The sequence below is a fragment of the Moesziomyces antarcticus genome (genome assembly GCF_000747765.1).
Source record: "Moesziomyces antarcticus DNA, scaffold: scaffold_v10001, strain JCM 10317, whole genome shotgun sequence".
NCBI classification, from domain to species: domain Eukaryota; kingdom Fungi; phylum Basidiomycota; class Ustilaginomycetes; order Ustilaginales; family Ustilaginaceae; genus Moesziomyces; species Moesziomyces antarcticus.
The window spans coordinates 1949751-1973929 of record NW_014639009.1 but is presented as its reverse complement, the minus strand read 5'-3'; the positions used below and the strand labels follow the sequence as shown (position 1 = coordinate 1973929).

The following is a 24179-nucleotide window of genomic DNA, read 5'->3' as shown; positions in this document are numbered from 1 at the left end:
TGCGGCTGGGCTCTACCCGCTCTTGGCGAGGGCGATCTGCTTGCAGCACAGCTGATGCGGTGCGCCGTCTTCGTCGTAGCGATCGCCAACAGGCACGTAGCCCAGCCTCTTGTAGAAGTCAATCACGTAGATCTGGCTGCTGAGCTTGATGATGATGCTGTCGAGCTTCTGGTCGTCCTTGGCAACAGCTGGGGCGTCGGCGCCTTGCTTGCTGGGCATTGGACCGAAAGCGCCCTGACGTTGTGCTTCGTCGGACTCGAGTGCCTTGACGAGCCATGCTTCGGCTTCACGGACGAGACGATGGCCGAGCCCTTTGCCCCGGACCTCCTTGAGCAGTGCAAGCCGTCCGAGCTTCGCTCCACCCAGCTCGGGAACCTTGGCTTCCGTCTGCTCCTCCTCGGCATGGGTATCGGCGGGATCGCGGCGGCCCGAGACGGGGTGAGAACGTGTCCATGCGGCACTGATAAAGTCGCCCGCTATCGCCGATGCGCTCCGACTGCCACCGAGCGGATACGATGATGCAGCGTCCGGCTCCGTTCCCGGTCCGTCGGGCTTGGGGATCGGTAGAGGGTAGGGCAGCAGTCGAATCGTGCCCAGCACGCGTTCGGGCTGCGAGGTGTGCGTGAGCGCAAAGTGCGCTGCGAGCGGGTCGTACTCGTCGATCTCGTCGGCAAGCGCAAAGCCCTGCTCCTGGACAAACACCTCGAGCCGCACATCGCACGCGCCTCGAAGCTGAGCGGCTGATGTGCACAGGCTCACTTGGTACTCGTCGGTGAGCTTCGACATGACTGGATCAGTCGTGAACTGTAGCGGCCGGTGAGAAGGAAAGTCCGGTGATGGTGGCTACGGACGAAGTGAGCTCCACCAAACCGGCTCGGCTACCCTTGTCTTGCGGTGGAGGTGCAGTGATCCCCCACGCTTGCGGCGGCGGGATCTTCCAGGGTCGGAATTTCAACAGCAACACTTTCGAGCCCGCACCGACACCATCTTTTCCGAACACCAGCACGACTCGCGCCGCGCCCATCGAGCATGTCTGTCGTCAACGTGTTCATCCACGCGCCGTCGACGCTGGTGTCGGCGGAGCGTCGCGTGCCGTCAACGATCCCGCTACACGATCTCAAGTACCGCCTCGAGTCGATCGTGGGCGTGCCACCCTCTCACCAAGTTCTCGAGATCCACTCGTCACGCACCGACCATGAGCAGCAGCAGCAACTCGCCGGACCCGGACCATTCGCAGCCTCGGTTCGCTCCACACTCGTCGCTGCCGTTCCACCGAACTCGGACGTCGAGTCGCGCAGTCTCGAGGAGCTTGGTGTCGTCGATGGCATGGCGATCAAGGTGCTCGATACGCGCCCCAAGGAGCTCATCCAGACATTCACCGACGAGAGTCTGGTGGACAAGTACGTCATGGACGACGATACCTATGCTGCACGCCGTGATACCGTGCTTGCCTTCAAGCAGCGCAACAAGCTCGGCCGCTTCGACCCGTCTAAAGACGCAAGCTCCTCCGCCGGCGATACAGAAGACCTCCCCACCGAGCTGACCGTTGGCGCAAGGTGCCAAGTCGACCTCCTGTCCGGTACAGGCACAACGGGCGCCAACCAGCGCAAGGGCACCATACGATTCGTAGGCTCCACCAAATTCGCCACAGGCGCCTGGGTCGGTGTCGAATACGACGAGCCAGTTGGCAAGAACGACGGGTCGTAAGTTGTGTCCCTCCCCAGTTCCGTCGCAGCTCTAAGCCCCCAAAATCTGACCTCTCATACTTCTTTCACACTTGGATTTCGGCAGCGTGGCGGGTGAACGCTACTTCACATGCAAACCCAACTTCGGCAGCTTTGTGCGCCCCGACAAGGTTCAGGTGGGCGACTTCCCTGCCGATGACTTTGACTTGGATCTGGACGATGACGAGGAGATGTGAAATGACACTCTGCATTCCAATCCCATTTGGGCATCTACACACGACCTGGCCTCTCGAGCACGGCGCAGTCAAGCTTGGACGGGGCAATGATGTGTGCATTGCGAGTGTTGAAAGCATGGACCACGGAACAGGGCAGCAGCACTTACATCGACGGGAGAGAAGCAAAGCCTGGTCCCCCTCGGTCCACCATGCCAACCAAGCTTGGCGTGGGGCGTGGGATCGTCCAGCTTGGAGAGGCCGGACTCTGCGCAAGACAAAGAGGGCAGGAGAAAGGGGGAAGGAAAGGTGCGGATGCGTGTGAAAGAACGGTCAGAGGGGGAAAGAAAGTGAAGGCTAAAATCGGGCAAGGGCGCCTGAAGAGCAGACGTCGATGCGCAAACACGGCGTGACGAGCGGCCTTGCAGCAGACATACCCGAACAAAGCGTGGGAGCAAGCGACGAGCTTAAAGTCGTCGGCCCATCCGACTCTGACTAGATGCGCAGGTCCTGTCTGTCTCAAGAGGCGTTGCGCCCGTTGGAGCAAGCAAAAGGCATCGACGCAAGAGGGAGAAAGCGAGAATGAGCGAGCCAGGTCTGATGCATGCGAGCCAGATCTTGCGCGCCAATCCAAGGCCACGCTACAGCAGTTGCTTTGAGTCGCCGATCCAACTTGCGATCAGCAACACTGCTTCAAACTCTTTCTTGTTGCGGTTCGCTTCTCGTCATGATCCTGTGGTTCTCGTAACAAAGCCGTGAGCATATCGAGCCGAAACAGCCAAGCCAAGTCGCAGTGGACACTGAGAACGCTTAACCGAGCTTAGCCTGCACAAAAGCGTCCGGAATGCTGCAATGACAACAAAATGATGGTCAGCTCTGGCACCACTGATGCACGGATGCAAAAAAGGGGAGCGTGAGTGAGTTCCGACTTACTATTGCGCGCTGATCGGCTTGCCTCCGAAGAATCTTCCGTTGAGCCCATCGAGGGCCTTGCGAGAGGCGTCAAGGTCAGCAAAGGTGAGGTAGATCTCGCCTGCAGACTCCTTCTCCACATGGATGCGCGTCACAGGTCCATACTTGGCCTGACATTCGTCCTTGACGTCTTCAGCGAGCTCCTTGTCCCAGTCGGCCTCCGTTTCTCTGTAAGGTCAGTGGTGAAATCAAAACGAGTAGAAATCAAGAGTGTCAGCCTGCCTGAGTTCGAGACCGAGTCCATCGTCAGGGAGGGTACGTACTCTGCCGGATCAAACATGTTCTTGAGGAGTAGCGAGGTCGAAGTGGCCTCGGGAATGCCTGCCGGGCGCTCCTGCGGTGCCGTATTCGCCTCCGAGGCGGCCGGGGATGGCTCATTGTTGCGAGCAAGTTTCTGCATCAGCGCCGCACGACGTTCCGGGTTGAGGCCGGCACCTCCACCGTCGTCAAACGCAGAGGTGAGCTGCGGCAGGTGGCCTCCGCTTTGCGAGTTCGGGCCAGGCCCGCCCATGTGGGAGCTGCCCGAGCCCTTGGCGTTGACGTTGCCGACTCGGATGGCTCGACCCGCGAGCTCGAAACCGTTCATGGCCTCGTGCGCCTTCCTGGCGTCGTCGGCGTGCTTGAACTGAATGAAGCAGAATCCCTTGCTCTTGCCCGTTCCTGGCTCGCGGTGGAGGTCGACGTACTCGATCTCGCCGAACGGCTCAAACACTGCCTTGACGTTCTCGTCTGTGAGACTGAAATGCAAGCTGCCCACGTAGAGTCGCGCTTCGGTGTTGGGCATGTTGGGCCCGGGTCTCATGGCGCGCGGACCCGGGGGAGCGTTGACGTTGAGATGGATCGGCGCGCCGGCTTGGTGGTATTGCATGGGCATGGGAACGTTGGCGAGCGCCCTAGCGTCCAGGTGCGGTCCTCCAAGCGCGGGGTGGGAGGCGACGCCGTGCGGACCGACTGCCGAGATGGAAGGCGGGCCGTTGCGCGCAGCATCGGTGCGCTGGACCACGATGGGGATGCCGAAGAGCACTTTGCCCGTGAGCTCGATCGCCTTGGGCACCAGTTCTCGCGCAGCAAACTCGACGTAGCCGACACCCTTGCTTCGGCGGGTGACGCGGTCCATTACGATGCGCACGTCCTGAACCGCACCCTCGCCAAGATGCTCCTCGAAGAACTCGCCGAGATCACGCTGGCCAAGTCGGGCCGATAGCTGGCTGCAGAAGACGGATCGGTCCTCGTAGTCGTTGATCTCTGGACTGGGGGTGCGTCGAGAGCGAACCGAGGCAGAGGGACTGTCGTAGCGTCCTCGGCGTCTCGACGAACGGCGCGAGTCATCCACGTAGCGGCCGCCTCGGTTGTGAGGGCCACGATCGCCTCTGCGGTCATAGCGGCGGTCTTCGTAGTAGGAGTCGTAGCGATCTCGGTCGCCTCGGCTGGACGAAGGAGCAGGACTGGCTCGATGACGATCGCCTGCGGAAGAGTGTCCATCGCGGTCATCGTCACGACGTTCGCTGCGAATACGTCGACGCTCGCGGGCGCGTTCGTCTTCGTCTTCATCTAGGCGACTCCGGTCGCTGCGATGGCCGAGGTCGTCGCCGCGACGTCTCTTGCGCCTCTGCTCAGCTGCCTCGTCAGCGCGAGCGCTCCTTCTGGACTGGTGGCTCTTGCGACTGCGGTAGCTATCCTGGCTTCGACTGCGACTGCGACTGCGACTGCGAGAGGGAGAGTGATCACGAGACGATGCGCGAGATGAACGGCTGGACACGCTGGAAGAGCGTCCTCGGCCGCGGGTATCCGCACCCCTGGCGCCGGCACGCGAGGCCTGGGCACGCTTGCGGAGCTGTTCTGCAAGCTCCTTCTCCCGAGATCGGATGCCATCTTCTGCGTCGGCATCGCCGTTTCCAGAGCGGATGCTTCGGTCGATCTCTCGGTCTGAGCCTCTCGATCCCCGAGACGCGCGAGAGCCGCGCTGAGTTCGCGCCTCCTCCAAGTCGGCGTACATCTGGCAAGGCTGATTGCGGTACTGCTTCCGACTGTGTGGTGATGCTTGCAGAGGCTGTCGATGCTGGCGAAATGTCTACGCGAATGGACTCGATGAGATGTGGTTGATGGCGGGTTGATGGCGGAAAGGGCGCAGCAGGCTGCCGGCAAGCGTCTTTCCCGCACTTGAGGTGCTCGTCGCTGGGCTTTCGGTGGGCGTAGTTTGCGGGTCACGTGATTCCAGAAATTCCGAGTGGCGCAGCGCGTGGCATGCGGGCGACCTTTGGCTTGCATGGAGGTCGAAGCAACACCCGGGGAACGGATTTTGTAGCGGATCGGCTCTGAATCGGCTGCAAGGTGCAGCAGGTGGAGCTCAGCTGGACCCGTGAAGGTCTTCGAGACTCGCGCTTGCAGTACTCGGGCACACCCTTTCAGCTCTCCATATCGGCTATCTCTATACGGCTCACTCGGTCATACGAGCTTGGCATCTGGATGGACTTTACGGCAGCGTACCGGCATGCGTCTGGGCGCTGCATCGCCTTTTCGCCCGGCTCCACCTTTCTAGCCTCGGTGACAGGCGACGATGCGTGCTCGGTCGTCGTGCGCGCCAGCTCCACGCTGCAGGTGATCCGCACATGGACGCTAGAGGCATCAATCAGCGTACTGGAATGGTCGCCGGATGGTGCGTTTCTGCTCGCGGCGCATCCGGGCCAAAAGGACGATGGTGTCGTGTTTGTAGTCTCGCTCGACCCCGCCAAGGAGGCGAACGACGGCTCGGACGCCGGGTCGGGCTGGGTGGCGAGGATCGCATCGGGCTCGGACGGGCTCTCTCACGCAACCTGGGCGCCACCTCTGGGGCCCAAGACGCTCATCCTATTCAGCCAGAACCATCTGCGTGCATCTCTGTACAACCTGGTCGACCAGCACATTTCAGCCATCGAAGGTCCCAAGCACGACAAGATCGCATGGACACCCAAACAGCCCGGCCAATTTGCCAGTATCCTCAAGGGCGCAGAACGAGAATCGCTTTACATCTTCTCGCTTCAGAGGCTGGGGCATGAAGAGAGGAAAAAGTTCACCAACCCACCCAAGTCGGACGAGGCGTGGAAGGTGGAACAGGCGTTTCAACTCAACATGACGGATGCTCAGGACGTCATGTGGGCGCCCGACGGCAGCTATATTGCCGTGTGGGAAGGGCCGCTCGAGTACAAGGTGCAGATCTACACGCCGCTGGGGCACATGCGCGCGGCGTTTCTCATCGAGCCCGACTCGGACACGGGAGCCCCTGTTACGCGGCAAGGACCTGCCTCCGAGCCACGGCCCACTGCCTCAAAGCGCCGCACAGACGCCGCCGACCTTCCCAACCTAGTAGCAGGGGGAGGCAGCGGCGTTCGCCACATGGAATGGCATCCGTCATCGTCCTTCCTGGCGGTAGGAGGCGGCGATGAGAAGGTACGCATCCTCGAGAGCAGCGAGTGGGCCGAGTTTGCAACGCTAGACGTGTCGAACCCCTCGATTCGCGCGAGTCACGAGTCTGCATCTGCGTCGACGTACGGATCGCTGGTCGCGTGGCGCGAGCCGCTCAACTGGCTCGAAGAGACGCGAGCGCGCGGGATTGTAGCACTGGAACAAGCGAGTCTGCCGATCTCGCTCTCTGCAACGCGACCCGACGCGGGCAAGCCGGGGCTGAAAGCCGGAGTGGCATGGATGGCCTGGAGTCCCGAAGGCAATCTGGTGGCTGCGTTTAACGAGCGCTTCCCGCACGTGGTATGGGTGTTTGCATTCACCGAGCCCGATGGCACGCGGTTGTCTACCGGATCTCCGCGTCTGCTTGCGGTGGTGCAGTTGAACGCAAGTGCACGAAAGATGGCTTGGCGTCCAGGCCATGTAGGCAAGCTGGGAATCGTGTGCGACAACCGAGCGATCTACACGTGGGAATTGATCGCCACCTCGAGCGTCGAGTCGCCATCGCAGTATAGGCAGAGAGCAGAGGCGATTCCGATACCCAACGACGAGCTCAAAGCGTCGCAGATACAGTGGTCGCCAGACGGCCAAAAGATCCTACTGGCTTCGGACTCGCTCTTCTGCTGTGCTTTTGAAGCGTTCGATAGCTAGCCCATCTCATAGTCCCAGCAGCGGTTGTATTCCAGCAAAAGGTGTTGCTTATGTATTCTATTGATTCGATGCATGCGTGGTATGGGGATTTCAGAGAAAGCCTCGGCCTGTGCCTCTTGGCCAAACCTGGACGCGGCCTGTGTTGGAGCCGATGGTGGCGCCACCAAGGGCAGCGCTCTGGCCGTCGGGAGCGATGCGGTACAGTACAGCCTTCGCGCGTGTGGGACAGGGCGTCTCGACTGCAAATGCCTGCAACGGAGGCACGTTGCGGTGTTGCTGAGCGTGAGATGCAGAGGGGGCAAGCGTGTGGGCGAGCGATGGACGCACTAGAGGATGGACAGTGATTTCGCCATCGCAGTCGCGCGCACGTCCACTCGCAAGCTCCTTGACTTCCACCCACACATCGGCCGTCTGGAGCAGGCTGCTCAGCAGACACTCGTCGACCGGGTCGGACGCACCGTTCTTGCTGCTCGACGTCGCATCCGCATGCATCAGCGTGACCACACTCGCATCGTTCTAAAGACAAAGATCGCCATGCATGTCAGTACAGTGGAGTCGTCGCAGTGAGGGATGTGGGACTTACTCTGGTTGCCAACGCAGTGAGTGCGCCGAGCCATTGGCTTGTCTGTTGGCCAACATTGGTCACATGCCCCTGTGCGTCGATGGAGTCGGCACCCCATGCAAGAGCGGTGAGATCGTCGACGATGATGAGGTTTCGTGACCCCCACTCGCTCTCTAACAACTGGGTGTCGTGATGCGAGGTCGTTGTGAGCTCGCGAGCGATCTGGTCATAGATGCGCTTGAATGGCGTATGCGTACGAGATGCATCGCCTTGTATGCTTAGTGCTGCTGCCGAGCTTTCGATCCCAGATGCTTCGTACACCTCTGCAGCTGCGTCGATGAACTTGAATGTGCCCTGGGCGGTCTCTTCGTCCAGATGCACGCCCGACTTGCGCGCGACGTTCTTGAGATGCACGATGCCCTCGGAGGTGCAGCCGAGCCAGACGACCTTCGTGCGCGCTTTCCCTTTCCCCTTGATGCTCGCAGTGTCTGGCCCGGGCCGAAGCGTCTTGTTGTACGCATGCGATGCTCGTAGGAAGTGCATCAAGACGAACAGGGCGGGCGCGTCGGTAGTGTCCGTGACGAGGACGTGGGAAGAGCGTGGCGGGATCGGTGTGCGTGTCGGACCGCTCGACGACCCCACACCGGGGGTCGGGAAGGACAACAAGCTGTCCAGGTTCGGCATGATGGTAGCTGGAAGGTCGTATGAGGGCAGCCGCGACTCTGCTCAAAAAAAGGGTCCCGCAGCCTTGGCTGGGCAGACCTCGAGGTGGAGGGAGGCCAATGTAGCCCCGATGATGCTCCCGATTCGTCCAAATCGGCGAGATGGAAAAAAATTCGCCGAGGCAGGGGCCGCACGTGTCCGGCGTGAGCGAGGCCGAAGCGTATGCCGAAAGGCGAACGTGCTCGCTCGCCTGCACCACCGACCCGAGACGCGGACGGCCATTGTTGCCCTTCAGATGATTGGGGTGTCGCTCTGCCGCCCAACCATACGAGCTTGCATGGTCTCACTTGTGTGCCATGATGCTCTCAGGTCACGATGCCAGTCCCAAAACTTCTGCTCGCCAGTCAAGGGCGCTGGGGGCCGTGTGAGGGAGAGAGCAATTTTGGCACACTGTGACAGTCGGAAGGGCCGGCTAAAATTTGAATGGCCCAAGACGTGGACAGGTCGAGGTGTCAACGTGCGCAACTCACTAGCCGCCCTCGACGCGCAGTCCCAAGCCTCAGGGGAGGTGGTGTTGAGCTTGCTTGCCCAAGCGGCGACTCCGGGTCTCGCTGTGGCCCTCCGCTGCCAGCCATGCTGCGAGCCCGGCTGCAGGGTCGTGTCGCTTCGAGGCGTGGATTGCCGCGCTGGTTGATGCGCACGCCGGATGGTCCCATTGTAGTGACGCTGCTGCCCCACTCTGTGCCGGCACGGCCTCCTGCCCTTTGTGACAGCTGGCACTGACTCCAGCTAGTCGCCACACCAGTCGCCCCTATGCACACACATATACACTTGTTGTCCTCCAACAACCCAACCTCTCCCTCCTCCATCATCGAGACACCCCCTCTCACACCTCCCCGACTTCGGCTAGCTCTGCAACACCAGCAACATGGCGGTCGCAGCACAGCCCTCGATCGAGCTCATGGGCGTCGACGACGCCGTCCGCGCCTATCCGCGCGACGTCAAGCGTCCCAAGCTGCGCGTGGCGATTGTCACCGAAAACTTCCTGCCCAAGGTGGACGGCGTGACGCGCACGCTCGCGCGTCTGCTCGAGCACCTCAACAACGAGGGCCACGAAGCCATGGTGCTCGGGCCCGAGACCGGCATCCGCCAATACGCCGGCCACCCGGTAGTGGGCACGTTTGGCGTGCCGCTCGTCGTGTACCCGGGTCTGAAGCTCAACTTTATGCGTCCGCGCTTCGTGCGCAGGCTGCAGCAGTTCCAGCCGGACGTGATCCACTTTGTCGATCCCATCTGGCTGGGCGCGCAGATGCTGCCCGCTGTGCACAAGTGGCTGCCCCAAGTGCCGTGCGTGTCTTCGTACCACACCAACCTGCCCACGTACGCCACGCTGTTCGGCATGCCCTGGCTGGAAAAGACCATGTGGCGTCTTACGCGCAACTTGCACGACCGCTGCGAGATCGTCTTCTGCCCCTCGGAAAGCACGCGCCGCATGCTCCAGGACAAAGGGTTTGGCAATGTCGAGATCTGGTCGCGCGGGGTGGATACCGAGCTGTTCGGCCCGCATGCGCGCGACGAGAACCTGCGCGAGAGCTGGGGCTGCACGCCCAAACCGCCCAACCTCAGGCTGCCGCTCTCGCCCTCGGTGGCGGCAGCGGATGCGGCGGCGCACTTTGCATCCGAGCATGCGGCGCTCTCGCACCTCGCGGGAAAACTGGGCGTGTCGATCGTGCATCCCAAGCGGCGCGGGAGCGAGGAAGAGAGCTTCATCCGTACGCCGCCCACTGCAGCCGCCTCGCCCGAGGTCTCCTTCTCGCCGCCGCCGGCGTACGACAGTCTGAGCGGCGTGCCCGATCTGCCCGCGGGCGGATTTCTGCTTCCACCACCTGCGCTTCCCGTCGGTGCGGCTGCGGCTGCGACGATCCCGGCTGCGCTGCGCGTCGAGGCGGATGCCGCGGGCGAGAGCAAGAGCGTGGTGCTTTATGTGGGGCGCATTTCGTGGGAGAAGAACCTGCGTCTGCTCATCGAGGCGTTCAAGCTGCTCCCCACCTCGGTGCGTGCCAAGGCCAAGCTCGTCTTTGTCGGCGACGGACCCGCGCGTGCCGAGCTCACCCGCCTGTGCAACCGACTCGAGCTGGATGCGGCGTTTATGGGGCATCAGAAGGGATCAAGGCTTGCGGCGATGTATGCGTCGGCTAGCATCTTTGCGTTTCCGTCGTTTACAGAGACGTTTGGACAGGTGGTGCTCGAGGCGCTCGCTTCGGGTCTGCCCGTCGTCGGTCTGCATGCCGAAGGTACCTCGGACCTCGTCTCTCATGGTCGAACGGGCCTACTTCTCGACGTCAATGCAGTCGCCAAAGCGAGCACCACCTCGGGTCGACCGGTGGGGGCGAGTCGATCGAACAGTGCATCTGCACTGGGGGAGTTTGCCACCGCTGCATCGTCGGCAGTTCAGAAGCTGCCCAGTTCTCCATCGTCGTCCGCCCGCGGTGAAGGCAAGGTGGAAGTGGGACTGGCTAGTGCGATTCCGTCTACGCTCGAGTTCAAGGCGAGCATGACGCCCAATACGCCGTGGTTCCATCAGTGTGCCAAGAGCTACTCGATGCTTTTGGAGCGGCTGATTCTGGACCGCGAGACGCGCGCGCGCATGGGCCAACGCGCTGTCCTCGCTGCTTCCCGCAAGACTTGGTGGGACGCAATGGACGCCCCCGTGCGAGGGTACGAACGGGCGATTCAGAATAGCGGCAGACACAACCTCTCCGACGACGAACTCGAGGCCTGGAGACAGAATCAGAGATCCAACGCTCCTCTTACTGGCCCAAGGGTCAAACTCGCTATCGCCCTCTATGTTGTGCTGTTTGCTTGGCTCGTCTGGCTCCGATTCCTCTAGTCTTTTCCCACGTGCACTCAATATACCCATCTCTAGCTTTGACTCTCATCTTGACCAACGATCGTTTCACATGGTGCGTACACTCGACCCTGCGTGTGGTGTGGAAATGAGCCTGCTGCCGTCTCTGCACTGCACACTCATCATTTCGCATTCTGGCGGTGTTGCATTGGGAGTGTGCATTGCGTCGAGCATGCGTAAAATTGCTGCAGTGCATCTCCATCGACTCGGTGACTACATGAGCAGGGCAACAAAGTTGCTGGGAAACGTATTGGCGCCCGCCTTTCTCCTCGCTTCATCCAGCAGTTCTCCCTGCCACCATCCGTCGGCCTCGGTATGCGTGACTGCAATAATGTCGCCCGTGGTAAAGCTGAACTCGTCCGGATTGGTTGCCTGATAATCGTACAGCGCCTTGACGTAGAACAAGATCGGTTGGCCTGCGTCGCTGTACTGTCCAGTCGGTGCATGACCCTGAGGCTGTCCCCCACCCGGCGCTACCTGTGCTGGTGCTGGTGCTGGTGCTGGTGCTTGTTGTACAGGTGCAGGTGCAGGTGCTGGAGCAGGTGCCGGACTGGTGGCCCTATTCCACTGCTGATAATGCTGGCCCTGTGACATGCTCGGCTGATGACCGTGTGCAACGCCATTTGCATGCGGAGCCTGTTGTTGCAGGTACTCGTGCATGTACGCCGATGCCGCCGTCTCCTGCCCACCCGTATACTGTCCCTGCTGAACCCCACCTGCGTACTGACTGTACTGACCCGGTGCCTGTTGAACAGGAGCCTGTTGCGCATACCCTGCAGGCGCAGGGGACGTCGAGTACGATCCTCCCTGCTGATGCGCCAAGTGCGCCGGTACACTCTGACTCGCCGCCGGTTGGTGTCCATACCCAGACGCTGCATAGCCGTACTGCTGTTGTGGCGCCGCCTGCGTGGGCATCTGCGGCGTCGACTGTCCCACGCCCGAGTACATCGAAGCCTGCGCACCGTGCTGGCCCTGGTACGCATAGGGACTCTGGATCGCCGGCGCGGATGTCGCCCCTGGCGCCATACTGTACTGGCTCGACACCGAAGCGTGTGCTTGGTGATGCGGAGCTGCCGCCTGATAGTTGGCGTGAACCACCGACGGCGGTCGAGCAGGCTGCTGCGCATGTGCGGGCGGCGCAGCGGCTGCTTGAGGCGGCGGCTGCTGCGGCTGTTGCTGAGGTGGAACGCTGCCGGCCCTTCGCATGTAGTCGACGGCCATCTGATCGTGCGTGACTGATCCCGTAGCGTCGAGCGCGATTCCCAACGGCGTGGTGCTGCGAGGAGGCACGTTGGACTGTCTTCGCGACAGCGTGCCGGACTTTGGCTGATCCGACGGTGCTGGAGCTCGAGGCGACTGCGCTGCGTGTTGCTGCTGCTGCTGGTGTTGCAGCTGTTGCTGCTGTTGCGTCGGACGCGACCAGGGCTGCGGGCTCGGGCTCCGGCCTCGAGCGCCAACGCCAGCAAAGCCTTGATCCTGCTGGTGCTTGCTTGGGCTCCTGGGTGCTTCCGACGCGGGCGCGCCCGCACGCGACGCCACCGAGTTCTGTCGCGAAAGCGACTTGCGCTCACCGGGGAACGACTGTCCATACTGGCCCACAACCTCCTCGACGGGCAGGGGTGAGGCGGCGCGCGCAGGAGCCTGCATGAAGGCCGCCGAGGGCGATCGAGCGCGCGGCGGAATGTTGGTGGCCATGCTTGGCGACGGAGAGTGAGCGCGATGCTCGGGCGGCATGTTGTGGACAATCTGACCAGGCTGGGCAAAAGGTGCGGGGGGCTTTTGGTCGGCCGACAGACTGTCTCTGCGCCCGAGACCGGGAGACTTGCCGCCCGGACGCATACGCAAGCTGGCCAACGCCTTGGCGATGGGGTCGTCATCATCGGCGTTGGAAGCCGAAGACGCGGCTGGCTGCTGCTGGTGGTTGGAGGAGGTGGCGCCGCCGAGCGCTGCGGGTGGCGCGGGGCGCGAGGAGGACTGTGATTTGGGCGATTTGGATTGCGAGAGCGAAGAGGTGCGCGCGAGAAAGTTTTTAGCCGACATCCTGCGCTGCGTATTGACTGGCCTCGATGGCGAATGGGCGTGTCCGAGGTCCGGATCGGGACTCACCTGAGTAGCGTAGGGAGCGGAGGCCGAGTCGGTGGTTGGCAGCGCAGAGGTTTGCTGGCGATGGTCAGGCTCGTATTGGCGTTGAGGCGAGTCGAAGGATTGGGTGGCGGGTTGCGGCGGCACGGGCTTGTCCTGGAAGGGCTGGGCGTTGCGCTGCGCGACGACGGGCTGAGCTGGTGGCTGCGGAGGCTGCGGCGATGGCGCTTGCGACGAGTGGTGCGACTGGAGCGGCTGAACGCCAGCAGAGGGAGAAGGCTGCTGCGGTTGAGGAGGCTGCTGAGGGATGGGCAGCTGGGTGGGGCGCGTGGTGTTGCGCTGGAATCGAGCGGTGTGGTAGACGGGACGAGCGGGAGGCGCCTGGCCCTTTGCGTAGTTGATGTACTCTGGTGGGGCGGGGATGAGCGAGCCGGTGCCGGCGTGCTGGATGAAGAACTGGACGTCGCGCGGGGTGTCTACGTTTTCGAGGCTGACGCGGATGCGTTCGCAGGATTCGTCGTCGGCGACGCAGACGGCGGAGACGGCGTTGGCAAAGTTCCAGAGGTTGCTCTTGGTAAAGTCGATGCGCTCCTCTTCCTGGTCCTGGCACTGGTCGAGGTAGGCCTTCCACTCTGCGTGCCACTTGAGGGTGGTGTCCTTGAGGGCGCGGACGAAGTTCTGGTAGTCCTTGTCGTTCTGGCTGACGGTGGCCTGCGCCTTGTCGAGCTTGTAGGCGACCTTGTCGAGGTCCTTGCCCTGGACGAGGCTGGACTGTGCGGTGTAGCCGTTGATCTTGATGCAGTCCTGTTCGTACTTTTCGCGCGACTTGTTGACGTAGGCCTCTTGGGTGTGCTTGTGCTTGTGGAGCTTTTCGATGTTGGCCTGTGCGGCCTTGCGTGCGTTCCAGGTGCGATTGGCAAAGTCGACGACGGCGCCCTCGAGGTCCTTTTTGATCATGTTGGCGAGGTCGGAGTGGGTGCGCGAGGTGGCATCGAGCTCGAGCTTGACGACGTCGAAGGCGGCCTTGAGCGCGCCGGTGTCGCTGTGACCGAGAGGCTGACGTGCGAGCTTGGCGAGGCGTTTTGCGTAGTCTGCTTCGATGTCTGCACGTTCCTTGTAGAGCGACTTGAGCTCGTCGAGGGTTCGCTGCGAGGCCTTCATGCGAGCCGAGATGGAGTCGAAGCCGGCGTCGTTGTGGCCCCAGAAGGCGTTGCAGAAGGAGGTTGCTTCGGAGAGCTCCTGTCGGATGTACTCGTCTTCTGCGGCGATGCGTCTGCCTGCCTCTCCGCCGTCGGGGCCCATGCTGCCGCTTGCGCGTTCTGCTCTGGAGCGGGAGCTATGGCCGGAGCCGGCGGAGGACGAACGGCGGTCGGACGGCATGTTGAGCGGAGCGGGAGAGCTGGAGCAGTTGGATTGGAAGAAAGTGTTGTTGCGGGCGAAGCGTATGTGGCGCACGCTTCGCCAGTTAGCAGCAAAGGGTAATCGAAGGGGGCGATGGTGGTGGTGGTGGTGGTGGTGGTGGTGGAGTGGAGATTTGGATGTGTTGGTCTGAGCTCTCTTTGCGCCGACCGACCTCTGAGCCTTCCTTCGCGCATCGAATCGCATCGCCTTTGCAGCGCGTGGCTGTGGTGCGCACGAGAAGCCACTTCAACATGTGGCCGCTCTCTGCCTCTCTCTCTCCGCTCTCACTCCACCTCGCACCAAACAAACGCTCAAAATCGCGCGAAATTGCAGATTCGAGTCGGCTCAGCTTAGGGGCGCCACCGCCCCTTTCTGCCGCTATCCATTTTTGCGGGATAAATGGTGTTAGACCCTGAATTCTGTCAAGCAAGTTTATTTCTCGAGCCAGGGTCTGCCGGCTGGCCGAGCGGCGATGCTTCGATGCGCCGAAGCGGCAGCAACGTGGACAATCTCATGCAGCAGCCGCTGTGACCGATTTCCTGCCGATTCGAGTTGCGACCCTGTTCTTGTTTTTGTGGTGTGTGGGTGAAAGGTGCAGCTTAAATTTGGACGAGAAATGTGCGCTCGCTCAGCGTGGAGGTCGTTCGCACTCGCTCGCTTCCACCACTTTGTTGCTCTCCTGCCAACCCCCTCATCACTAGTCCTGCATCTCGTCCGGCGCCAGAGGTGCTTCATCTTGCTCGCCAGCACAGCCATGACGCTTGTCTATACGGCAACACCAACGCCACAGCTCTGGTGATTCCAACTCGCAACGCAATGACTCGTCGTACACACGCGCTGTCGACTTCATCCTCGGTCTGAGCTGCGCCTCGAAACAACGCTGCCAAGATGTCGTCGTCGGCACATCACCCGCACGACGGCAGCGCCGCATCCACCTCGGATGCCCACCTCAACTCGCCTCCTCCGCTTCCAGCACAGCCGCAAGCCCACCACAGCAGTCCACCATCCATCGATCTCGATCTCGATCTCGATACCCCCGCTCTGCCTCCAGCTGCCCTCTTGCCTCCCGATGTACCTCCACCACCGCGCAGGCCACTCAATCGCCAAGATGCGCTCATGGACGATGCTCTTCGCYCCCTCCCTCCCGCCGCTGAGCGCAATACCCACCGCCACAAATCGCCCGCTACTGTGCTCTCCATGTTCAACGCCAACACCTTTGCCGCCGCCTCTCCAACTCCTCCTCCTCCTCCCCCGCAGCAGCAACATACCCAATCGTTCGCCTATCCGCCGCCCACTGCATCCTCCTCCAGAGCACTGCAGCGCACCATCACCTCAAACACCGTCAGGAGTGCACGCAGCGTCGGCAGCGACTCCACCAGCTCCTCCCATCGTCACAGGCTCAACCCCATCCGAACAGCCTTCACAAAGGTGGCCAACCTCGCCACGCCCATGAGCCCAAAGCACATGCCCTCCTCCGCCACCATGTCGCCCACTCTCGACCGCAAACGCTCTTCCATCGCACATGCCACCTCCGTTCAAAAGACAAAAGAGGCTCGTAGAGCCGCCCGCAGAGAGGCAAGGCGCGCAGAACGTCGTCTTCGCCGCCAGCGCGACGCCGAACTACAACTGGCAGACGATGAGCACGATCCGCCACAGTTCAGCCCACGTCCAGCCCACGCCGCACAGTTGGGCGATGAGATCGTCGAGCTACCAGCAGAGCCGCCCTTGGACGTCCCCGAAGCAAACGCTCCCACCGCCACCGCGCTAGCCATGGCTTCCAAGGTCGGACGCAAGCCAAAGCGCAAGCTTCAGTTCGCGCCCGACCAGAGACGCATCCGCAAGGTTGACTTGCCAGACAGCTTCGAGGCAGACGATACCTACCGAAACCTCGACCAGTACGTCGCCGACTCCCGCCAGCGCAGACGCACCCAACGCGGCCGTCGCGGCCGTCGCGGTGCCAGACGCCGTGGTTCGCGCTCCCAACGCGGCTCTCGCAGCAGCCGTGCCAGCCGCAGCTCGGCTCGCAGCAGCGCATCGGGCGCTTCCAGCAGCTCCTCCTCCAGCTCCTCCTCGTCCTCCTCATCCAGCTCCTCTTCCTCCTCCTCGTCTAGCTCCGGTTCCGGCCATGGCATCACCATCGCCCGTCTACGAGCTTTCTTTGGCGACGGCTCCAGCTCCTCCTCCAGCTCCGACTCGGATGACTCTTCGTCCTCCTCCTCCTCCTCGTCTTCATCCTCTTCCTCTACATCCTCCTCATCAAAGAGCTCCTCAAGCAGCTCCGGCGGCACGCGCTCCAGGAGATCCTCGTCTCGCCGCCTCTCCTTCTCAAACAAACGAGCCGCCAAATCGCGACGCACTACCCGCTCCCGCGTCCGCGGCGATCAGTCCGAGGCGAGCGATGCACCCGGCTCACCCATATCGCACCGCAGGGCGCCGCTCACCCCCTACTTTGGGCCGCTCACCGACTTTCCTCTCGGCAAAAAGGCCGCAGAGAGGCGCCAGAACAAAAAGGCAAGGCAGGCTGCGCGCCGCGCCAAGAAGCGCGAGGCACAGCTCATCCGTCAGGGTCGATTGCCGCCCAAGCCGAGCCGCAGTGCACGCGCCAAAGCCATGCGTGCAAAGGAGCTCGCAGGTGGCGTCACCGAGTACCAGCTCTTCACGCCAATGCGCTTGCCCATGGATCTCGCCTGCACCGCCCTCCCCACACTCGAACCTACCCCGGATCCACAGTCCGGCACCTCGGTCGTTCTCAAAAAGACCATGAGGACGCAGAGCTGGGAGCAGGCGCGCAATCAGCTTTACGTGCTTCGCAACCATCTCAGACAGATCGACTCGCACGGCGGCGACATTGGCCTCGACCCGCAGGCCGCATACCCCATCCTTCATCGTCACCAACGCCACGCTGCCAAGGCTAAGCCCGACCGTGGCTCCCACCACCATCATAGAGCGAGGAAGGCAACTCCCAAGGGCCATATTCCGCAAGCGGTACCAGAGGCACCGGAAGAGGACTTTGACCTTCTGGATGGCGATCTCGCTCTCCCACCTCCTGCACTCGATCTACCCGAGGGCACGATTGAGGCCGAGGCGGCGTCGGCCAATCAAGGCAATGAAAGACCTGGCGGGTCTGGCTCCTACAGACGCTCGTCGCCTGAAGAAGACACGACACCCTACTTTCACTACGACCGCCATCTGCCAGCCGATCAAGAAGAAGAGGCTCGAACCGGCCGCCATCTCTCCGACATGCCGCTCAGTCCGCACTATGCCACCGTGTTCGGCAAGGACTTTGGGCGTCAGCCGCATCCCTTCCTGCCCGAGCCATCCTCCTCGGCGCGTCAGAGGAGCTCGGGTCGAGGTGCCGGATCGGATCCTGCATCGCATCCCGTCGACGCCTCGCGGCCACACACTCCGCACATGCAGCGAGACGGCAATCACGCCAAAACGGGCGCGTCGGGCGCATCGAGCGAAGCACCGGATCACGGAGCATGGTGGCTTCACGTTCACTGTCCGACGTACCGCGACATGCACGAGATCTCCAAGCTGTTCCCCATGCACCCGCTTACCGTCGAGGACGTCTTGCAGCAGGACCCGCGCGAGAAGGTCGACGTGTTTGACCGCCTCGGCTACTACTTTGTCGTCATCCGCGCCATCGACGAGCGGTACTTCCGATACACCTCCACCGCCGCCAAAGGGTCGCCGGGATCTCCGAACTTTGCGAGCACATCGTCCAGCACCACAGTGCACGGTGAGGCCGAGGGCAAGACCGACACGAGCGAAGCGGATGGGCAAGGCGAAGGCCAGAGCTTTGAAATGCGCGAGCTTGGCGCGCAGAAAGCGGGCGACGACGGGGCGGGTGGTGAATCGCCTCCCGACGGCCATCGAACGCGACTGGCCGCACCGGCGCGGCTGGGCAAGGGCCGTGTGGAGATCGTCGAGGGCATCGGCGGCAAAGAGGGTCTGGAGGGTGTCAGTGTGGGTGCCAACAATCTGTACCTGCTGGTGTTTTCGCACGGCGTCGTGTCGTTTGCATTCGAGGATGTGAGCAAGCACATCAATCGTGTGGCTGCGCGGCTGCTCGAGATCACGCGGCCGGTCGAGCTGACTGCGGACTGGATCGCACACGATCTGTACGACTCGGTGGTGGATGCCTTTTTCCCGCTCATCTCGTTTGTGCAGTCCGAGGTGGTGGAGGTGGAGGAGCTGGCTAGCGAGCCGGTGAGCACGAGTCGCAGTCGCAAGACCAACAACTTTGCCCCCAAGCAGCGTCGACAGCGTGCTCTGCTCGGATCCAACCCGGAAGGGAGGCTGATTAGCGTCGAGCCGGTTTCTCCGCTATCCACTGGGTTGGAGGTGGAGAAGCGGATGCCGATGCTCGAGGTACGACGACTCAAGACGGTGCGTGCGGTGCGCTTCTTGCCCGTGCTGCGACTGGGAGAGGGCGTGTTGAATCGGCTTCCACGCGTGCTGGTGAAGCAGCGACAGAAGGTGACCATCTCGCGACTGCCCGAGTGGGAGTTCAAAGACACGCTCGAGGCCGAGATGCGGCGTACGGCGGCCGAGATCGACGAGGCGAGCAACTCGGTGTTCGACACACAGGCGGCGGCGGATCAGAGCATCATGCTGCACCGCATCGCCGACACGCGCAAGATCGTCACGGGTCTGTCGCGGTTGCTCGGTCCCAAGAACGATGCGGTCAAAGGCCTGCGTAAGCGGCTTTCCGACATGCAGCAGCTCCAGCGTCGAGCCGAGGGAGCCAGACGGGTTGGAGGAAATAGTCGCAACCTGCTGGCAAGGACGGAGGTTAGCATGTACATGTCGGATGTGCATGACCACATCATCTCCATGCTCCACCAGCTCAACTCGGGTGAAGGACGACTGTCCGAGATCCACCACACCTACCTCGCGCAGATTACGATCGAGAACAGACGGTTCCGACAGGGTGCAGATGCTGCCATCCTGTTTCTGGCGGGGATTGGTACGACCGTGTTCACGATCGTCTTTATCACCTCCATCTTCTCGGTCAACGTCACCAGGCCGCAGAACAAAGAGGGCACACATCATCTCGCCTGGTTCGGTGGCATCGTGGGTACCGCCGCGCTGGTGCCGTTTGTCATCTACGCCTACATCCGCGTCTGCTGGATCAAGAGCAAACAACGCCTCGCCAACAAGCGCGCCGCCAGATAGCAAGGCGTCCAAGTCTAGAAGTTAGCCTCTCGCATTAATCCAACGTTTTGTCAGATTGTTCTCTGGATCAAGTGGCTGCAAGCTGATAAGCCCGCGATCGTGCTGAGTCTTGACAGCAGTGTGACAAGGCATGCCAGCTCGATCGAAGCGCACACACGAGGATATCGATAGAAAAGTTGATTGTAACAAGAGTCACAAGCTAGCCATTGAGATCGACCATCTTGTGAGGTCTAGTTGGTGCGATTACCACGAGGCCTTGGCACTGTGCGTTGCAACAAGATACCAGTCAGTATGAGCTTCGAACTTGGGGTGCGACTTGAGGAAAGACTTACATCTGGAACTTGGCCGCGACGAAGGGGAGGGAGAAGCCGACGACGAGGAAGGTGGTGAGGCTGATGGCGACGGGCACCTTGCGGGTAGGGCCCGAGGGGAACGGCACTGCAATGCAAACACTCGGTCAGTATCCCGTCGTCCTTCGCGATTTGCTGATCAAGCTACTTACGAGACTAGATTGAACCATCGCCGAAGCACGCAGCACAGCATTGCAGAATCGCAAGGCACAAAGTCAGCATCTGAATCGCATCCTATTTTCCCACGCCCGAACTGATTGCTGGTGCAGGTGTTGAAGGGTGGGCTGCCACTTACGGTCTCGTGGGTGTTCTCGACGTGGAGGTTGCGGCGGAGCATGGGAGCCTGCTGCTGGCGGAAAGCGGTGCGGGCAGAGCGCACGGTCTGGCGGGCGAGGATGGACATGGCGAAAATGTGTTGGGTCGACGATAGAACTGTAGAAGATCACGGTGGAGCAGCGACAAGATGATGGATCCCTGATGGCGACGGAACCTCTTTCGCTCCTCTCAGCGCGCGGCCGCACCGCTCATCCCGAAAGGCCGCCTGGGCTGGATGCCAGGCTTAGGCCAAACTCGGGTGCGAATTTCCAAGCGTGGATTATGTCAGCCTGACAGGGGAGGGTAACTCGTGGAATCACGTGCGGCCACCTTTTTTTTGGAGGCGCCATTGTGGAGAAGCGCCCAAAAAAGCAAAATTTCCATGCTTGCCGAAGCAGAGAAACTCGACCCTTTATGCTCCTCACCACCGGCACCGATCCTAGACGCAATCGCCTCTACCACCCTCGCTCGTCAGTCTACTCGCATCTCTGATCGCATCAGACCACCTACATAGACAGCCTCACCGCGAGAAGCTTGCGCCAGTTTCAACATGCCGGGCAAGCCAGAGGCATCGTCGTCGTCCGCCGACGCCAACAAGCCGGCCTCGGGCTCGTTCAAGCACGTCGGCAACAAGATCAAACGCACCGAGCTGTACCGCAAGTACAAGGCCGAGAAGCGCAAGTCGAAGCTCGCCAGGCGCTCCGCACAGGCCAAGGAGGAGCGCGGCGAGGACGGTGCGGCCAAGAAGGCGGCACGTTTGGCCGCCAACAAGACGCGCACCATCGAGAACACGCGCGACTTTAACCCGACCATCATCAATGCGCCCAACACGCACGAAGGACCCGGTCCAAGTAACCTCGGAAAGAAGAAGGCGGATGACGAGGATGACAGCAACGACGACGATGAGGAGGAGGGTGATGCCGAAGAGGAGATGCAGGAGCAGGAGGCATCGGAAGAGATCGATGATGACGAGGACCCTAGCGCGCCGCCGGCGATCTTGATCACCACGTCGATGCCGTCTTCGTCCACATCGCCGCACCTCGAGTCGCTGAACGCACGCTCGCATCCATCGGAGCGCACGCGCGAGTTTGTCGACGAGCTGCTCTCAGTCTTCCCCGGTGCCGAGTACCGACCGCGTGCGAAAGCTCAGGGGGTGGGGCTGGGCAAGATCTGCGGGTGGGCGCGTGAGCGACGGTACGATGCGGTGCTCGTCGTGGGTGAGTCGCGCAAGGAACCTTTCGCGCTCACGGTGATCCAGCTGCCGCACGGGCCCACAGCGTTCTTCCGGCTCACGTCGATCAGCACGGGCGCCGAGATCTACGGCAAGGCCCGCCCCACGCCGCACACGCCCGAGCTCATCCTCAACAACTTCACCACCGTCCTGGGTCATCGCGTCGGCAAGGTGATGCAGGGCCTGTTTCCCAAGATCCCGCAGCTCGAGGGAAGGCAGGTTGTTACGTGCCACAACCAGCGCGACTATATCTTCTTCCGCCGTCACCGGTATATGTTCAAGAGCGACTCCAAGACCGCGCTGCAGGAGATCGGACCGCGATTTACGCTCAAGCTGCATAGCCTCAAGGAGAGCCTGCCCAAGGGCGCGGGCGTGTGGGATGGCAAGTACACGGCAGAGTATGCCGAACTCGAACCCGAGGAGCTCGAGGCGATGCAGAGTGCAGATGCCAACGCAGAGGCAGAGGCAGATGCAGAGGCGGCGGCGGGGCAACAGCACGGCAGCAGCACAGCCAACGACTCGCAAGCGCAAACAGCATCAGCCTCGTCGAACAAGAAGCGCCAGCGCGGAGAAGAAGACACCACCGGCCTCGACTTCCAGTGGCGGCCCAAGATGTCGGTCTCGCGCCGCAACTTTTACCTCTAAGGCTACGATCCGCTCTTTGTCCGCGTACATGTACTTTTATCGTTTTGCAATCGTGTCTTGATTTGTCCAGTCGTGCGAGTGTCTTGCTGGCAGTGGGTGTCGTGGCTCTGAAAGTTGTGGCGAATTGGTGGTGGAGCTTTTTTGGAAGAAAGTGCATCGCGTGGGGGGAGGTTCGAGAGTTGGACCCTGAAGTTCTGCGCGTTGCTCCACCGGGCCGACTCCGTCTCGATCGTCTGCGCGACCACCATCTTCGACGCTTGCACGCTTGCGGTGGTTCGGCACAATGAACGCGCAGCTGCTGAATCCGTTTACGATCGACATCCCGGACTCGGTGGCGAGCACGATCGAGGCGGCCGAATGCACCACGTGCGTATTCAACCACGGCCTCAACGCACTCCACGGCCAATACCTCGCCGTAGGCCGCAGCGACGGATACATCACCGTCTGGGATGTCGAGACCAAGTCGGTGGTACGCGTGCTTTCGGGCCACGTGCGTGCGGTCACCGCGCTGGCTTGGTCGTCGTACAACCGCTATCTCGCCAGCTGCAGTGCCGACTGGAACGTCATCGTCTGGGACCTCGCTGCCAAGTCCCACCCCGGCCCAGCACTGCGTTCCGCACCCTCAACATCCGCAGTCCCACGCGAATCGAACGGCGAAAGTGCAGGCGTGCAGGCGGGGTCGGAGCGCAAAGTGACGCTGCGGTTCGACTGTCCCGTTGCATCGGTGCAGTTCGCACCAGGGAATAGCAAGAAGCTCCTCGTGGTGCTGGCGTCCAACCAAGCGCTGCTCGTCGACATTACCGAAAAGGTGCGCGTCCGGCGCCGGGCGGGAGCAGCGATCGAGGTGGACGATGCGGCGACTTCACCGGTCCGTATTGGGCTGCATACGGGTGTTGGGGCCGAGTCAACCGCCATCACCGCAGCGCGCTTCACCCCCGATGGAAAGTTCATTGTTGCGGGCACGTCAAAGGGCAGTTTGCTGGTGTTTGACTCGCAGACGGGGGTGCTTTTGGACGAGAAATCCGTCCTCGCCACCACGTCGGGTGTCAAGAAGCTCGCCTTTGACGCAGCGGGTCGGTTGCTAGTGGTCAACTGCAACGACCGCGCGCTGCGTGTTCTGGCTGTATCCACCACCGACCTCGGAACAGGGGTGGAGGATGAGCGCAGTACAAAACGCAGACGCACGTCGTTGGAGTTGACACTGCAACACAAGATCCAAGACATGATCCAACGCACCGCCTGGAACGACCTCGGCTTCTCGCCCGATTCGGACTACATCTACGCCGGCGCAGCTCACAAGGCAGCTCACAACGTCTACGTGTGGGACCGCACATCCGGTACGCTCGTCAAGATGCTCGAAGGACCCAAAGACTGGCTTGTGGGGGTCGACTGGTGTCCCCACCGCCCAATGCTCGCATCGGCCAGCAATACCGGTACGATTTATTTGTGGTTCACACCCGCCGAGGAGATCTGGAGTGCCTATGCACCAGGATTTGAGGAGCTCGAGGAGAATATCGAGTACGAGGAGCGGGAGGATGAGTTTGACTTTATCGACGACCAGGACTCGAAGGATCGCCAGAAGCAGCAGGAGCAGGAAGCGGCGCATGTGCGCATCCAGCCACACTCGCTCACCGCCACAACCACACGCGCGACACTCGATCCAGACCATCTCTTCGACACACTCAACATTCCACACCAACAAAGAGGACAGAGAGACTGTGTGGCATTCCGAGCGGTGGCGCAGTATCTACAGCCCATGGATCCCGCGTTAGAGGACACAGAGGGGGTGGTGCTTTCGCGCGCCGACGACGACACCGCCGAGCTGTTCGTCATCCCGCCACGTCTCGAGACCGACCACTCCGACTTCCACCACGATCCCTGAT

General features: G+C 61.7%; 11 protein-coding genes across 11 annotated transcripts; 6 read left to right on the top strand and 5 right to left on the bottom strand.

The window, feature by feature from the left end:
- Nucleotides 1-12: 12 nt before the first annotated feature.
- Nucleotides 13-786, bottom strand: PAN0_001c0712 (uncharacterized protein; the record flags this gene model as incomplete). Its single annotated transcript, XM_014804327.1, has 1 exon — nucleotides 13-786. One exon carries the CDS (start codon nucleotides 784-786, stop codon nucleotides 13-15), a length of 774 nt encoding a protein of 257 aa, XP_014659813.1.
- Nucleotides 787-1029: 243 nt separating this feature from the next.
- PAN0_001d0711 (tubulin-folding cofactor b) lies at nucleotides 1030-1921 on the top strand (the record flags this gene model as incomplete). Its single annotated transcript, XM_014804326.1, has 2 exons — nucleotides 1030-1703; nucleotides 1792-1921. 2 exons carry the CDS (start codon nucleotides 1030-1032, stop codon nucleotides 1919-1921), a joined length of 804 nt encoding a protein of 267 aa, XP_014659812.1.
- Nucleotides 1922-2707: 786 nt separating this feature from the next.
- On the bottom strand, nucleotides 2708-4865 carry PAN0_001c0710 (splicing factor CC1-like protein; the record flags this gene model as incomplete). The annotated part of the gene is made up of 3 exons (XM_014804325.1): nucleotides 2708-2744; nucleotides 2831-3037; nucleotides 3133-4865. The coding sequence occupies 3 exons, from the start codon at nucleotides 4863-4865 to the stop codon at nucleotides 2708-2710; spliced, it is 1977 nt and encodes a 658-aa protein (XP_014659811.1).
- A 470-nt stretch (nucleotides 4866-5335) lies between these two features.
- On the top strand, nucleotides 5336-6958 carry PAN0_001d0709 (wD repeat-containing protein 8; the record flags this gene model as incomplete). Its single annotated transcript, XM_014804324.1, has 1 exon — nucleotides 5336-6958. One exon carries the CDS (start codon nucleotides 5336-5338, stop codon nucleotides 6956-6958), a length of 1623 nt encoding a protein of 540 aa, XP_014659810.1.
- A 90-nt stretch (nucleotides 6959-7048) lies between these two features.
- PAN0_001c0708 (uncharacterized protein) lies at nucleotides 7049-8204 on the bottom strand (the record flags this gene model as incomplete). Its single annotated transcript, XM_014804323.1, has 2 exons — nucleotides 7049-7474; nucleotides 7542-8204. 2 exons carry the CDS (start codon nucleotides 8202-8204, stop codon nucleotides 7049-7051), a joined length of 1089 nt encoding a protein of 362 aa, XP_014659809.1.
- A 907-nt stretch (nucleotides 8205-9111) lies between these two features.
- PAN0_001d0707 (glycosyl transferase, group 1) lies at nucleotides 9112-11073 on the top strand (the record flags this gene model as incomplete). Its single annotated transcript, XM_014804322.1, has 1 exon — nucleotides 9112-11073. The coding sequence occupies one exon, from the start codon at nucleotides 9112-9114 to the stop codon at nucleotides 11071-11073; it is 1962 nt and encodes a 653-aa protein (XP_014659808.1).
- Nucleotides 11074-11304: 231 nt separating this feature from the next.
- On the bottom strand, nucleotides 11305-14553 carry PAN0_001c0706 (uncharacterized protein; the record flags this gene model as incomplete). The annotated part of the gene is made up of 1 exon (XM_014804321.1): nucleotides 11305-14553. The coding sequence occupies one exon, from the start codon at nucleotides 14551-14553 to the stop codon at nucleotides 11305-11307; it is 3249 nt and encodes a 1082-aa protein (XP_014659807.1).
- Nucleotides 14554-15462: 909 nt separating this feature from the next.
- PAN0_001d0705 (uncharacterized protein) lies at nucleotides 15463-19755 on the top strand (the record flags this gene model as incomplete). Its single annotated transcript, XM_014804320.1, has 1 exon — nucleotides 15463-19755. One exon carries the CDS (start codon nucleotides 15463-15465, stop codon nucleotides 19753-19755), a length of 4293 nt encoding a protein of 1430 aa, XP_014659806.1.
- A 243-nt stretch (nucleotides 19756-19998) lies between these two features.
- Nucleotides 19999-20508, bottom strand: PAN0_001c0704 (uncharacterized protein; the record flags this gene model as incomplete). The annotated part of the gene is made up of 4 exons (XM_014804319.1): nucleotides 19999-20017; nucleotides 20088-20193; nucleotides 20258-20261; nucleotides 20401-20508. 4 exons carry the CDS (start codon nucleotides 20506-20508, stop codon nucleotides 19999-20001), a joined length of 237 nt encoding a protein of 78 aa, XP_014659805.1.
- A 462-nt stretch (nucleotides 20509-20970) lies between these two features.
- Nucleotides 20971-22296, top strand: PAN0_001d0703 (ribosome production factor 1; the record flags this gene model as incomplete). The annotated part of the gene is made up of 1 exon (XM_014804318.1): nucleotides 20971-22296. The coding sequence occupies one exon, from the start codon at nucleotides 20971-20973 to the stop codon at nucleotides 22294-22296; it is 1326 nt and encodes a 441-aa protein (XP_014659804.1).
- A 283-nt stretch (nucleotides 22297-22579) lies between these two features.
- On the top strand, nucleotides 22580-24178 carry PAN0_001d0702 (transcriptional activator; the record flags this gene model as incomplete). Its single annotated transcript, XM_014804317.1, has 1 exon — nucleotides 22580-24178. One exon carries the CDS (start codon nucleotides 22580-22582, stop codon nucleotides 24176-24178), a length of 1599 nt encoding a protein of 532 aa, XP_014659803.1.
- Between the last annotated feature and the right edge of the window lies 1 nt (nucleotide 24179).